The sequence below is a fragment of the Cibotium barometz genome, chromosome 11, assembly GCF_041138505.1.
Source record: "Cibotium barometz isolate CiBa-2024 chromosome 11, ASM4113850v1, whole genome shotgun sequence".
In the NCBI taxonomy this organism is placed as follows: Eukaryota; Viridiplantae; Streptophyta; class Polypodiopsida; order Cyatheales; family Cibotiaceae; genus Cibotium; species Cibotium barometz.
Genome location: NC_141056.1, coordinates 5,678,069 through 5,694,260, shown reverse-complemented (window position 1 = coordinate 5,694,260; position 16,192 = coordinate 5,678,069). Strand labels below are relative to the sequence as shown.

The 16,192-nt window shown below is 48.1% G+C and overlaps 1 protein-coding gene across 4 annotated transcripts in view; it reads left to right on the top strand.

The window, feature by feature from the left end:
* Window positions 1–16,192, top strand: part of LOC147633686 (glycerol kinase) — an 81,298-nt gene that overhangs the window by 57,499 nt on the left and 7,607 nt on the right. For 2 of the 4 annotated variants that reach the window (XM_086804684.1, XM_086804682.1), the window contains exons 2-3: window positions 7,518–8,239; window positions 8,416–8,619. In XM_086804684.1, coding sequence (XP_086660810.1) covers window positions 7,518–8,239; window positions 8,416–8,619 — 926 coding nt within the window. Of the gene's footprint in view, window positions 1–7,517; window positions 8,277–8,415; window positions 8,620–8,686; window positions 8,934–16,192 lie in introns of those variants that run through there. The other 2 variants (XM_086804683.1, XR_015266896.1) reach the window with 2 other exon arrangements.

Below are 16,192 nucleotides of genomic sequence, written 5' to 3'. Positions count from 1 at the left end.
TCTGTACTCCACCCTCCTCTCCTCTATGGATCTGATCTCTGTACGGGCGACAACAACCTGACTCTCAATCCACGGAGTAGGGGCTATCGGGGAAACTCTCCTAGAGTCGCTCAAGAGAAGCAAGACCTTGCCGAATGCTCCTCTCTTGCTCATGGAATCCCGCCAATCGGCTCTGTGCTGCCTTTTGCAAAAAGCTATTGATCTCACCGAGGTTTGCATCCGAGGTGCGTGCGACAGAACCTGAGATAAAATCCAATCCCTCCCATATTTGCTCTATCCTGTTGCGAATCTTAGAGTCCTGTATGAGGCTGTCCAGAATCCTAGTGCTCAAGTGCTTGTCTTGCCTCCAGGGGTCCTCCAAGGACAAAATAACTATAGTGTGATCAAAGAAAGTAGTGCCCGCCAAGATACCAATCATGCCTCTGCGAGTGGAAGCCCACTCATCCATGTAGAATCTATCAAGTCGAGAGAGATTGGGGCTCGTGCTCCTCGTGTCATCCCGCGAGAAGCACAGACTCTTGGGGATGCTCCCAAACTCTAGCAAGTGCCAAGGGTCCTATCCCCTGAGTGCCAGGATCAATTCATCCCAAGTAGAGTACTCTAAGCCTAAGACTGTAGCTGCGCCTCCTCCGAGCCTATCCTCTGTTGACTCGATCATAGTTAAAGTCTCCACCCATGCACCAAAAATCAGCCTGAGGGAGGGACTAACGGACTTTACTCTAGAAGGTGGCTCTCCTTGTTGCGATGTTTGGGGCATAAGCATTGAGGAAACCCACATAGTCCTCTCCAATCCTAATGGTAACCCACTGAGCTCGCCTAGGAATCCAAGTGCAAGTTTCTTCCTTGATCTGGCCGAGTATCTTTATAGGTGTGGTCGGATCAGTTTGGTCGGTAATGATCTTGACTAGGTTAGAGTAAAATTTTATCCTGGAGGAATCGCCTGTGCTTTCCGGGCAAGAGAAGTTTTTCCGAGTTTGGTTTTGGAAGAACCGATGAATTAGTCACCTGTCCGGATATCCGTGGGCGAGGCCCCGAGTGTAGGACCTTGCCGCGCGCTAGATGTACTACTTCCGCTACTAGCACCCCGAATCCGTTGCACGGTGGGGGACAGGGATCTTACAGTTGGTATCAGAGTGAATTGGCTAGTGAGGATCAACTGAGAAGCCAAAAATGTCAAAAATTTAATGACACTTGAACTAGCCATTCCCGGCGAGAGCTGCTCAGTGATAGAAATACAAACTCCCCTTGCATCCCAGAGGGGCCAAAAGAGGAAGACCAAAAAGTGTGACTCCTGCTTGGTAAAATCTTCCTACAACGGCGGGTACGCCCCTTGAAAAGATGGTGCTCCTAGAGGAAAAGAATGTCGATGGGTCCCCCGATTGCTGCTCTATGGAGCTCTTCTCTAAGGACGCCTCGTCTCTAAAAGCACTGATGCCCTCCCAAACCCTGAATGTTCCATGAGGCAATCCGCATATCAATCTCTGTGGGGGGCGGAACTATTGGACCTTCCCTCCACTCGAAGAGTCTTGGGCGTGGGTTTCGATAGGGAGTAGTCAAAGTCAGTCCTAGGATGAAGGTGCGCCAAGTGGGCACGGATCCCGTGCTCCATGTGTTGCCGCTGTGTCCAAGCTCGAGAGTTAGCATACTCTTAACTCCATTGATCATAATGAAGGTATCTGTAAGAGGGGGGAAGGGATACTGCAGCTGAGATATGAAGGAACCCAAAGAGCAGCATCTCCAGGTTGGAGGACACCACCTCCCCGTGCTGATCTCTATGGCCTGAGCCTCCCAGCTCCATTTGAGCGAGGGGCCAGCGATGGGTGAGCACGCGATGATGAGCAAATCATGAAGATGGCGCGAAAGTGGCGGCCGCTATCCAAGGGTAGGTAGTAGAGCTTTCGCACCATGGACGAAGTAGGATTCAGAGTCAATCGACGAATAGAACTTGCCGGCTGCCTCCGCTTCGGATGAGCTGCTGTCGGAGGGTGGAGGGATGGGGGAGTGTGGGCTTGGAAGAAGAGGACGGGGCAAGGGGGACTGCTGTGGGATGAGTCGGAGGTGAGTGTTGAGGGTGAGGAGGGGAGGAGGATGGGGAAGCTGGGAAGAGGGAGATGGAAGTGGTTGGGCGTGATCCATCAAAGAGGGAGGGAGCGGGGAGGGGCTCGCCATGGGCTTAGTGGGGCCAACGGGTCTCATTGGAATTTGAGAACCTGAGGAGGAATCTCAACGGGGTAACGGTCTCCAAACTAGAGGGGCCGGAGGTGGGACCCTCGAAGTGCCCAAGGGTGGGGATCGCCGACGGGTGGATGCTGTGATAAATGCTCAAAATGGGTCTCTGACAGAACTGAATCCACCTCTACTCTACCAGCCTGGTGCGTAAGGCGATGTCGCTCAGCTCTGGAAGTCAGCTGGCGGCCCTGGCGCGTGCCAACGGTCTACTAGTCTCCGGCAGCTGAGTTGTCCGCGGTCGGGTCCTGGTGCTCTGTTGCCTGATGGCCTGCATCTCTCCCAACCCCCTGAGGATGATTTGAGATGGGGCCCCTTGGGGGGGGGGTGCTGTGATAAATGCTCGAAATGGTCTCTGACAAAATTGAATCCGTCTGTACTCTACCAGCTTGGTGCGCAAGGCGACGCCGCTCAGCTCTGGAAGTCAGCTGGCAGCCCTGGTGCGTGCCAACGGTCTGCCACTCTCCGGCAGCTGAGTTGTCCGTGGTGGTCGGGTCCTGGTGCTCTGTTGCCTGATGGCATGCATCTCTCCCAGCCCCCTAAGGATGATTTGAGATGGGCCCCTTGGGGGGGTGTGTATAGAAGGAGGCGAGGGGGCTGAAGCTGGGGGCAACACAGTTCGATGGGGGGAGGTGCTCGCAGCTCTCATTCAGGTTAAATTTTTTGGTTGTGTGGCTTATGTGCATGTACCAGCCCAACAAAGACATAAACTTGATGCAAAGGCCATCAAATGTATCTTTACAGGCTACAATAGTGACAATAAAGGGTATTGACTTTATCTGCCTACCCAGGCAAAATCATTCTCTCGCGATCTTATCTTTGATGAATTTGCATCTCAGCCATTTCTTTCATGTCAAAAACAGCCATCAACCGGATGAGAAGATGTTGCATGCGCAGAAGCCTTGTTGCACTAATCCACAACCCTAAGCTTCATTAAGAACAAAATGCTGATTGAAACATGATACTACTGCTGATGGCGTAAAGATGCTACTGCTGATGACCTAAATGCTGTCCTAACTGATGGATTAATTTGGGAGTAATGCTGTTCATGTTGAGGATTAGCCATGGCATGGGCATGCATGTGACATCCCCTCCTGCTAAACTTGATGACGGGGTGGACACTCTCATCCTTCCTCCTTAGACTATTGACTTTGACCTTCTACTTTGACTTTGATATTTTTTGTCTGAACACCTTCCACCTTGGATCTCCACTTCCAAGTCTGGCTGAAGAATTGAGCAACTGTTCCATTGCCGTCCCCATGTTTGCCATCCCTTTCCCACAACGGTGGGTCGCTTGCTGGAACTGATCATGCTTGTTGCTAGGCCTTTGGAACTGATCTGAGAGCTTAATGATGTACTGGTTATGCGTACATACCCTCAGAGAATGCTTCCTCTAGCTTCGCCTGTTTGCTGACCACTCCATCTGCTACCCTGTTGCATTCTTCTGCTGGATCTCTGCACCTCCTTGGGACTAATGCTTAGTGTTTGAGCCTGAATGCTCCGATATCAATGTTGCATGTGCAGAAGCCTTGCTGTACTGATCGACAACCCTAAGCCTCATCAAGAACAAGGTGTTGATTTAGACATGATTAAGACAGAGGAGAGAGAAGAAGAGAGAGATTGGTGTCAGGGTTTTTCTGTATTTAATATGGTACAAAAGGTGACATGATTGTCTGTACATGTTGAGCCCTTGGTCAGCCCCGATTGGTCAGCCCCGAAGGGGTTGATCTCTAGCCCCTTACATATGCTTCTACTAACTTCTATGATGTAAGAATGAATGAACTTCTGACTTGACTGCTGAATGTGGACTGAATGCTTATATATATATGTGCTGAGGTGCTGGTCGGCCAGCTACAAGGGCTGTCGGCCAGTTCTGGACATGGATTATTCATAAAATCTGCTATAAAGGGCTATGCTGATTGTCTTGCTTTTTCCATGTGTTGGCCAACTGCTTGTAGACGGGTGACTGCATGATGGGAATCCTTTGAATGCTGCTGGCTGCTGGCTGGAAGCCTCTGATTGCTGCCGGCTTGTTTCCCATGCCCTCATGATGATGCTGCTGCTGATGGTGATGTTGTTGATGATGATGGTTCTAATACTGATGCTGATGATAATGATAATGCTGAAGATGATGATACTACTGCTGATGACCTAAATGCTGTCCTAACCGATGTATTAATTAGGGAGTAATGCTGTTCATGCTGAGGATAAGCCATGGCATGGGTGTGCACGTGACAATATGATGTCTTTGATACATTGCTGACTTTATTTGGGTCACATGCTGATGATGTAGAGCCCGCTTGGCTCATTTACAACCATCGCATGGTGCTGAAATTCCTGATATTCAGCCACCTAACACTACTCAAATTGGTCCTGATGTGCCACACGTTGATCAAGAGACCTTGGGTAATGCATTGGACAATGAAAATGCAGCTATTCGTGATTGACACTTTGTGTGATAGCAAACAGCCTACTCTTTTGCTTGGTCATACTGGTGTTGCATCTCGTCATGCATCTTCACATTTTGTTGACACTGCTCTTGTTGACACCGCATATAATGAGGAAGCTATTTCTCATGTTAATGCTTTGGAGGATGAGCATTGGGTTGTAGCCATGTGCTTGGAGTTGGACTTCATTGAAAAGAACAATATTTGGGACTACATAAACATTTTTAGAAATCATTGAGTCAGTAAAGGCAGGGCGTTGCCAAAGCACATGAAGCATATACTAGGTAAGCCAACAAGTCTAGAAGAGATCAATTATAAAGAAGGGGATTGGGTGTTGCTCTTGTTGACACAGCATGTAATGAAGAACCTATTGCTCATGTTAATGCTTTGGAGGATAAGCATTGGGTTGCAGCCATGTGCTTGGAGTTGGACTCCATTGAAAAGAACAATACTTGGGACCACAGAAACATTTTTAGAAATCATTGAGTTAGTAAAGGAGTGCCTTGCGAAAGCACAGGAAGCATATACTAGGCAAGCCAACAAGTCTAGAAGAGATATCAATTATAAAGAAGGAAATTGGGTGTATCTTTGGATCATGATGGGCAAGCGCTGTCCCAAGCTCTCGTTTCGAAGGTTTGGCCCTTTTTCGATCATCCAAAAGCTCAATGATGTCTCCATGAAGCTAAAGCTACGAGACAGTTGGAGTATGCATAAATGTCTTTCATGTTTCTTTGTTGAAGCTCTATGTTGGATGAGCATTGCAAGTGGTCTTTGACGAGCAACAGCCAGAGACGGTTGACGAAGTTGAAGCAAGGTCACCATGAAACCTTTCACTGTTGCTGATACGATTTATTTTGGAATGAAATGTTTCAACGCCAAGATGGACAATGAAACGATAGACCGAAATGATTATATACATAAAATCTGACGGGTGGGGACCCAAGTCTGAAATTTCCCATTTGGGTCTTCAATTGGAGAGGAAAAGTGCAATTTTCCTCTCCAATTTAGGGACCTAAATGTGAAATTTCAGATTTGGGCCTTCAACTGGAGAGGGAAAGTGTAATTTCCTCTCCAATTTGGGGGCCCAAATCTGAAGTTTCAAATTTGGGCTTGCCAAAGTGTGAAATTTCAGATTTGGGACTTCAATTGGAGAGAGAAAGTGCGATTTCCCCCTCCAATTTGGGAGCCCAAATCTGAAATTTCAAAGTTGGGCCTTCAAACTTATTTACAATTTTACTTTAATAATACTTACAATCAAGAAAACAAAAGTATCAAAATCCAGAAGCAAATAGCCAAAGAAAATTTAAAACTACGTTGCATTGTTGATCTGCATCCATGGACAATACTGAGTCATTTCCTCATTCTGAGTTATATTGTATACGTGTTACATAAACAAAAAATAACATGCCTCGTAATTGGTGGGGTTGCAAGCACAAATTGTAATATGTTCAATATTGAACGTTTTTATTTCTTCCTTCTTGACTTTTCAGCTACCTTGAAACGTTGGACGAAACATCCATGATTGAAATGCTTCAATAGTGAAACACGTTTCACGTTTCAACAGCAACGAAACTCGTTTCACGGTGACCATGAGCTGAAGTCATCAAGACCGAGCAAATTCTCCTCCACAAATGGAAGGATGGTCCCGGTCTCATAGACAAAGATAGTTGTATACAAAGTTCAAGAACCGAGGCACTCACGAAGCCATATGGCTGGATGAAGAATTCTTCCAGGAGTATCTACAGCTATTGTTCAACTACTTGGAAGCCATGAACTTGCCGCCAAGCTAAGCAGGAGGAAATGTCACATGCACCCTGCACTATGGTACTATGTGACACCCTAGCTCAGCATTATATGTAACATCATATAGTGTTAATACCTTTTCAGGATTACGTCTTGTATGCTATGGCCCCATTGTGAGCCCTAGTCCAGGACATGTCAGGCACGAGCTACATAGGTCGGTCTTCCTGGGTAATTGGGACCCAATCTGCTGTTGACTCTCATCTTCTCTCTCTCTACTCTTCTCTCTCAAAGTACAGTGGATTGCAGAAGCTCACCGGTTTAAAGAAGGCTCTTCCTTGCTTCCAAAATAAAAATGTAGCATGCAATAGGTTAACCGTCGTAATGCGCTTTGTTTCCTTGCTTCCAAAATAAAAATGTAGCATGTAATAGGTTGACCGTCGTAATGCGCAACAAAGCCTTTACTAAGAAAGCCAATTCTTAGCAAGGAAGAGCCTTCAGTAGGAGAGTGGAGCTGATCCACTCTTTCCAACTCTTTGGGTGGCCATCTTTTTTCCTCAAGTTGTTTTTCTGTCGGTCATTGGTCTTCACAATGACTTCCCACGTGTGGTCTTCACTATGGGCCAACAAGTAGACTATTTGTCATAGAGGAGGCCACTGGGCAGGATCTTTGCAGCCCTGTATCACAGAATATCATGGTGGGTGGTTGCCTTGGGCACACAAGGCACAACTGTCCTAGGCTTGTCTGACTAACAGGGGACATCTAGACTGCAGGAATGGTGCTAGGGAGATCTACCGACCACATAGGCTATCTTTGTCTTTGACTACTCAATGGAGGTGTAAATTTAAAAACAAAGAAAAAGGGAAAAAAAGCAAAAAAGTCCACTGTTGACGCAAGTCCTGAATATGGACATGATTTGCTACTGATTTTTGGCTGGTCGTGGACTCTGTGTGTGCGTGTTTGAGAGAGAGAGAGAGAGAGAGAGAGAGAGAGAGAGAGGTTTCAGTCGTAGTACTGTGGGCCATGGCAAGTTCTATTGGTGTTAACAGTTGTTTGTCAATCAATGGCCTGACATGTATGAGGAAATTCTTGAGATTGGACAGCCAGTGGCAAAGATGCAGCTTGGAAAGTATTTGCGGAGCATGTCTCAGGTGAATGGGATGGTTATGGGGCTGAATTTTCAAATTCTGGAGATCCTCGTGAACTTCCCTCTGGAGTTGTTCCAGAAGCTTTTAGGGAGTGGGATGTTCAAATTCACGACTGGCAGACACAGTGTCCTACAGTTGCAAACGGGTCCCTTCATTACAAGCTGATACGGCTGCTTCCAACTGTTGGGTGTGAAGCAGATGCTGCGACTCAGTACAGTGTTGATGACAGAGAGGCAGCAGACTCAGATTCGGGCACAGAGTTTCTTGCTTTTCATGCCAGTGGCTCTTACATTGCAGTGTGGCCAGGCAGGAGGGTTTTGAGAGAGAGATTTGGTGCTGGAAACCCTTCAAAAAGATATTTATGTGAAGGTCATAATAAGCAAGATGCCTTTGAGATAGAGCATTGCTTGGTGCAAGAAGGACAACCGAAGTTTCGTGTGAGGATTTTGCAGCAAGTTGTAATGCAATCATTGAATGAAAATGGCAGAAGCATTTGGGTTGTGGAAAACATCACCGTCCAGAGGGAAAAATGGGAGTCAGAGTTCAGGAATGGGGAAGTCTTAGGAGGCTGTGGGACAAGTGGATCAGCGTTTGCAATGACTCCGACTCTTGAAGGTTCAGATTTGTTGGGAGCCTGGCATTGTGAAAAGTTTTCTGCTCAATTGGAACCATATCTTGTACGTAGACGGTTCTCACTGTGTATCCTTACTAATGGTATAACAATTTGACCTCTTTTGTTATGATAGGACAGGGTTAGACGTAGTTTGTATGCTTACCTAATGCTTGATTCGTAACTAGCTTGGTTCTTGAAGGACACTTCCTAATTGCCCAGTGGAATTTCTTTTTTGGTCAGGCTGGCGTTCATCAACTCATATTGACGGGCTCTGATAATGAAAGGAGAGAGCTCTCAAAAAACTTGGTGCCACTGCCTAAGGGTTTATGGAGTGAGATGACAGAGCTGGAGGATGGCCATTTTTCTGTGGCTGCTGGATGGCTTGTAAACGCAGATATCGTCATTACTTCAAACTGTGAATTTTGCAGCACTGGAAAAGCTAAGGTAACTCTAGTGTGTGCACTGCTTCTGGTAATTGGATCAGTTTTAATTCTTGCTTTTTCTGTCACAGACACAAATTTTATAGTACTTAATTGGAACAAGAGCGGAATGCAAGCAAGGATGGGTCATATATAGTTCCAAGCACCTTTTGGAAGGTGCTTTTGTAACATGCGGAAGCTTAGAGAAAAGGATTATATTTTGATAAATACTTTCAGCCCTCTGTTCTTGATGATGAATAACAATGTAGAGAAGATAAGAGTGTAGAGAGAGAGGAGAGACAAATACACAGGATTGGGTCCAAGTACCCTTTGAAGGGCCCCCACCGCTTATGGTGTATTTGCTTTTTAAGTGAGTAGACTGATAGACTGCCGGCTGTAAATAACCAGGACTGAATTGATTTGGATACCTTCCCTTGGCTGAGATAGCCTTCAGCCTGAAGATAGTCCCTTGATCCACACTTTCCACCTTGCCTTGCCTCCTCTTGGCTTGTTCTAGTCCTTGGACTACAGCACTTGCAGAGAGAATGAGATGATTTGTGCATATGTCCACGTGGCATCAAGTGTGGGATGCATGAGACAACGGACAAATGGAGATTTACAATCAATCGGCGTTCGACGTGCCGAAGTGTTATGTCCTTGATGAGCAAGGTAAGTGGGAACAAGTTTTGCCTTTGGTTCAAACTGTTCTGAATAACCCTTTTTCTTTAGCTATTGGCAGGAGTCCACATGAGGTGGCGTTTGGAAAACCATTCTAGTCATTATTGACCAAGACATCTTCTGTGCCCGACACGCTAATCGATTAACAGAGACTTACCAGGAGATTTTGGAGTATGTGAAAGACAAGTTCGCCAAAGCACAGGAGACCCATACTCGACAGGGCAACAAGGACAAAAGGAATGTGAAATTCTCGGAAGGGATTGGGTTTATCTCAAGATTATGAAACAACGGTTGTTTCGGAGTTTCAAACCTTTTCCCATTTTGAAGAAGATCAACGAGGTGTCCATGAAGTTGAAGTTAATTTCGAGCTGGACCATGCATGATGGGTTTCATGTCGCTTGGTTGAAGCACTATTCCAGACCTCCTCTCACAGATGTCCAAGATGAACGGGAGCTTCGTATTGTAGACGAGGCCAAAATGATGGTTCAAGAACATACTCTTTTGCACCGCTTCACGCATGGCTTCAGCCGTAAAGAGCATCAATTCCTTACGGAGTTTCGCGACTGAGGGACGCATGAAGCAATTTTGCTTAACAAGAACTTTGAAGATTATCTTGTATTATTGACGAACTATTTGGAGGCTATGGAGCTTCTGTCAAGTTAAGCAGAAGGGGATGTCACATGCATCCTGCACTTGGATGCCACGTGGCCATATCTATACAATAGATGGAAGTCTTACAATGGTAACTAGCCCTTGTGAGCCCTTATCGGAGACAAATTAGCTAGGGATCCATTGTAGAGGGTCATGGTGAGGTATACATGTCCCACATGTCTATAACCCTCTGGAATGATGTAGAGGTGTACCGGGCATTGGTTAGGCTTCTAGCCGATGCACGGGCACCAGTCTAGGTCAGGGGATAAGGCCTTGTAGAACACTGTCTCATGGACAGCCATGCACAACCTTTCTAGGAGCCACCAAAGAGCCCATGGCTATTGGGGCTCCCCATAGGCCAGCCCATAGCACTTGGACAGCTTGATATAGGGGCCCAAGGAACCCTGTCAACTAGCCTAGAACCCAGTCAGCCAGTAGCAAGGCTGCCAAAGCTCACACGTGTAAAAAGCGATGCATTTAATGCTATTTACTCTAGTGGTGAGCAGGCCGACAATATCTCCAGCAAACCGACTAGCATGTTGGGTCCTACTGTACATAGGTGCAGGACGTGGAGTGGAAACTGGTCCCTTGTGGGCCCCAATCCGGGATGAGTCAGCGAGGGTTCTACTATAAGCATCCAAGGTCAGGTGTACAAGTCTTGTACATGGTCTTGGTCAGTGTGCATTAGGCTTGTAGCCAGATGCAAGGCACCTGAGGAAAGCATGTAGTTGCATGTAGGATTGCATAGAGTATATGGTTCTACCCAATACTTGGGCCATGTGGGGCAGCCCATGGCCATGGTTTTGGCCCATGAAGCCCCATTGCATGTGTCGCCAGCCGTTATAGGGCATAGGCCTTGTTGGCCAGCCGTAGGAGGCTTGGGCAGCGTGGCAGCCAGCCAAGGGGCTGTAGCCCAGTCGGCCAGCCCTAGGAAGGGGCTGCACAGCCAGTCGGCGAGCCCCTAGGTAGCCACGCAGCCAGTTGGCCAGCCCTAGAGGCTGGACAGCCACGTGGCCAGGCCATGCAGGGTTGGCAACAAGGTGGCCAACACCAGCAGCAAGGTGGCTAGCTTCATGGGAAAAGGCGCCAATCCTATGTCTACCTTGGTGTCACTTTCAGTGGCCCATGCTTTACCATGCTTCCTGCAGCACATGCTAGAGTGACGGAGGGATATGCAGCCTTGAGCTTACTTGAGCGGGAGTGCTTCCAAGCACATTTCTAGGATCCCAGGACGAAGGGCTGGCTTTTTGACACCCTCGTCACACCAGCCTTGATGTATGGAGCAGCTTTCTGGGGGCCAGATTTATCCGATGAGGATTGGCAGCGAGTTGAGAGGCCCGAGGTCATGATGTTCTCCCATATGATCCGCAGCAAACCATCAGTCCCATCCAGGCAGAGTTTGCTGCAGCCCTGATGGTAGTGGAGGCACTCTTCCAGACAGTCACATACCTTCATCGCATCAATCACATGGATCCCCACAGGTACCCGAGGCTTGCCATGGAGTCCTCTAGACAGCTAGCACTTGAGGGGCGCTCTGGAGTATGGTATGCACTAGTTTCCACTTGGTTCTTAGTATATGGGCTCTGCATGGACTGCCTACCCCCCCTTTAGTACAGTTTAGACTCCCCTTTTTTCCGGCTGTCTCACAAGGATACCAACCGGGTTATCTAGTCAGATCTTCTTAGCCTCTACACACATTGCACATGGATCACACCCCCGGAGCTCCCCACGAAGATGCACTTTTATAGAGACCACTTCCTCACACTCACTGAGGATGGATCCATCCAGCAGCCGGGCTACTTGAGTGTTCACATGTCCCATGCCATGCGGATTGCGATTGGCCAGATACGGGTTTCTTCCCACCGCCTCAGAGTGGAGACACGTAGAGTTGAGCGCATCTTCAAAGCCGGGAAGCTTGTACGGACACCCAGAGAGGAGAGGATCTGCCGACTATGCCACACAGAGGTTGAGACGGAGGAGCATTACATATGCCACTGCCCAGTATACTATGAGATCCGCGGGAGGTTTCACTATCTATTTCGTGAGGGATACGGTGCACTCTCCAGGATCATTGACTTCCAGGACCAGCGTTGCCTGGGTCTCTTCCTGCTTGAGCTCTGTAGACACAGGGACACCTTCCTGAGACACAAGCCCCAGCCACCCCGCCCCCTCCCTTGGTAGCCAACCATCACCAGTTTCTTCCGGACCCAGGAGGTGGAGGATACCAACATAGTGGATCTTGTGGACCCTCCACGAGCTGCTCTGGACCTACCTCGCCTAAGAGGAGTTACCTCGGACTGAGCCTCTGCACTCCAGCGTGCCCGACGCCCTCGACCCCCCCTGTTGGCCACGATCACCTCATCAGCTCCAGATCCAGGACATGCTCCACCGCCATCGAGCTACCTTTTCATGTGACATAGCTGAGGGAGACCTCCTCGGTCATACTCGTCAACCCCATGCTTGACATTTTGGAGAGTGGTATACCATCTACTCGGAGCTGATGTTGCTCCCATGTTGTTATGTTCTTAGTATTCCATGACGAGTTTCCATGGACAGTTCTGTATCACCCCAGTGAGATAGCTATATTCATGTTTTCATTCTGTTTTATTTTCCATTCCATGATGAGATATGCCATGGACATTATTGTACCACTTTGGTCTCATAGGCCCATTGGGTCTTTAGTAGACGCTTAATATCTCTCTCTCTCTCTCTCGCAGCGGGAGATCACCCTTGGCATCCACACACATAAACAGGCTACAACGCTCCTCAAACGCCTTGTGCGGAAGAAGAAGCGGGATTACCTGGCCAAGCTTGAGATGGAGATATACCAACTATTTTTGGGGCAGGACAGCAAGAGGGCATGGAAGATGTTCCATGAGCGATAGCCATCCACACCTATCACAGCACTTGAGGCATGGCATGAATATGCATTCGGATCGTTTTGGATGCTATTGACGGACTACAAAGTGGAAGAGCCCAAGACCAAGATGGTTTGGTAGCAGAACATTTTTCGCATGCCAGAGATGTATTGGCACCACTGCTAGTACACATGTTTAACAGGGCCATTTGCGAAGGTTTCCCAGACAGTTGGTCGGCACATACTATTGTACCTCTATTTAAGAGTGGTGACCCCATGATACTAGGGAACTACAGGACCATCATGATTGGCCATTGCTTGGCCAAGATATTCGGATCTATTTTGGATCGAGAGCTGAGTAGATGGGCTGAGACACATGGACTCAGAGCACCTGGGCAGGCAGGTTTCAGACGAGGTTTCACGACTTTGGATCACATATTTACCCTCAGGGCTCTCAGACTAGGGACAAGCACGGGGGAAGAGGATATATTGCTGCTTTGTGGACTTCCGCAAAGCCTTTGACACGGTGCCACGTGCCAGACTCATGAGGGGATTGCATGACATTGGTGTTCTCGAGGAGATGCAGTGGGGCATTTATGCATTATATGAGGCGGTGATAGGCAGAGTACGGACTCCCGGCGGATACAATGACTAGCACCATTGGGGTGACGCAGGGATGTCCACTGTCACCCACCCTCTTTGGACTTTACATTGATGAGATATCCGAGTACATCGACAGGATGGGGGGGCAGCGGGCCAGTCTGGCAGGGGTTTGGATACCCATACTGCTATATGCCGATGACATTGTACTTATTGTAGACTCCCCTGAGGGTTTGCAACAGCATTTGGATGCTTTGCAGTCGTTTTGTGCAGATAGGGACCTCACAGTGAACCTTGGGAAGACTAAGATTATGGTCTTCAATATCGCACAGCCTGGGTGACTAGATCCGACCATCAATTCACTTTTAGAGGTGAATCAGTGGAGTACACTAGATCATATGTGTACCTAGGAGTCACATTCATCGGACCACAGTTCTCTATGAGGCAGGCAGCAGAGGCTAGATTGGCACGTGGATATGCAGCCCTAGGAGCACTAGAGAGACAATGTGCCTACATTCAGTTTTAGGAGCCGCGCACCAAACTCTAGTTGTTTGACACATTGGTCACACCTACACTCTTATATGGCTCAACCATATGGGGACCCAGCCTCTACCACATGAGGAGGGAGCCGCTTGTCGACCAGGTCGGACGAGAGAGAGATTTCTATGATGGACGACAGGTACTAGAGAAACCACTGGTGACTATGATCACACGCATGATTCGGAGCAAACCATCGATACCTCATGAGATTGTCAGAGCAGAGATAGGAGCCGCACTGGTGGTTACCGAAGCTCTGTTCCAGTCAGTGACATTTTTGCAGAGGATATGGGAGCTCCCCAGACAGAAATACCCACACCTAGCACTTATCTCTTCCAGGCAGCTAGTAGCAGACGGCGATACACGATGTTGGTACGCCTAGATGTGTACCTGGCTGAGATTACTTGGCATGACGATTGATGCACTCCCTCCATTTGATTACAGCTTGGACTGCCCCTTCTTGGACCTTAGTCGCTCTGAGCAGAATAGGGTGATCAAGATGGACATCGTGAGGCTAGATGTTGAAAGGACATGCCCCCCCCCCCCCCCCCCCCCCCCCACCTCCGAAGATGGCCCACTATCGGGACCATTTTCTACATCTCTCCCCAGATGGCTTTGTGACACGGTCTACATACATGGACACCCATCTCTCACATGGCATTCACAGTGCCATTGGACAGATCTGCACTTCATCACATCAACTGAGGGTAGAGAGTGGCAGATATGAGGGGATGAAGCCAGAAGACCGCATTTGTCAGCTATGTCACCAGGAAGTGGAGTCAGAGGAGCACTACATATGCCGATGTACTGTGTACTATGAGATACGAGGGAGATATTGGTGTCTCTTCCGAGAGGGTTTTGGACCATTACGACATGTGATGGAGTTTGAGGATCAGAGATGTTTGGGGCTTTTCTTATTGGAGCTCAGACGCCATCGAGAGGCTCTCCTACAAGCCAGGTCAGTACACCAGGATCCACCCCACCAACGAGCCATGATAGATTTTTTCAGGGCCACGAGGCCAGGACCACCCCGGTAGATACGACCAGGACCTCCACCACCCCCTCGGTGAGCCAAACGTCCCATAGACGTCCTTCAGGAGGAGTCACCCTTGAGAGAGCCGTAGCACTTTGTCGAGCAAGACGCCCACGCTTACCAGGACCTCGTCCATGGCCGGTTCATTACCGATGGATCAGAGCCATCATCACCCGCCACAGGAGACGACTGCCCCGCCACTTTAGTTTCCCTATCTTACATCACCCCATGAGAGAGATACTGAGATGAGCAAATTACACTAGTCTTATGCTAGTTGTAGATATTATACACTTTTGTTGTACCTCAGTAGGAGTATTTTCCTTTCATAGCTGTCTAGGACTTTTTTAGTCTTTTTTGTCTTACTTTTGATGAGACACCATCAGCTGTGTACTATGTTTTGGTCTCATAGGCCACTTTGGCCTTTCGCAGACATTAATATATCTTTCTTTCTTTCTTTCTTTCTTTCTCTCTTATCTACATTGTGCAATTTCAGGAACCAAGGTGCTGAATATTCGTTATCTAAAGTATAATCTTGTCTGTAAGCTTGCACGTGTTATATTGGTATCAGAGTTTTGCCTTTTGGTAAAGAGATTCAGCCTAGAAAAAAAGAAGATTTTTTTCTTCGTTGTGTGGTTGGTTTTCAGACACTGGTTGCACTCCCATTTCGGTGCGACTCCTGTCCCTCAAAGGACGGTTGGTTTCTAGCCTCCGGAAGCAACTAGAAATGTCTCCCACACACATAGTGGATGGTATTTTTGCGGTCAGGGAAAAACTTGACCACTCCCACTATGGTGAATTCCGATAATGAGAGAGAACACGAGATTTGAGAAGAAACCGTTTCTTAGCGACTGCTTCGAGAAGTCCGGTCATCTGTGATGACAGAAAACGCCATGTTCCGGAAATTTATGCGCATCATAGCGCAGGAAGGGGAATAGATGTAGGCATGTACGGCTTCTATAAAGGCCTTGGAGAAAAGGATACTTCTTCAAGAAACTTGGACACCCCCCACCCGCCCCCCCCCCTCCTCCTCCTCCACAAGTCGTCACCTAGACCCCTCCGAGACCCTTGCTTCGGCTATCTCCCTTGAGGAGTTAACACAACATTCCCATGCGTTACATGAATTGCAGGTAGTACGAGAGGTAGAGCTTCGAACACAGGCGGCAGCCCGTACTATCGCACTAGAGGAACAACGTTGACACGTGGAGCACAAGTGGTACCTTGCATCTCTTGACACAATACGCG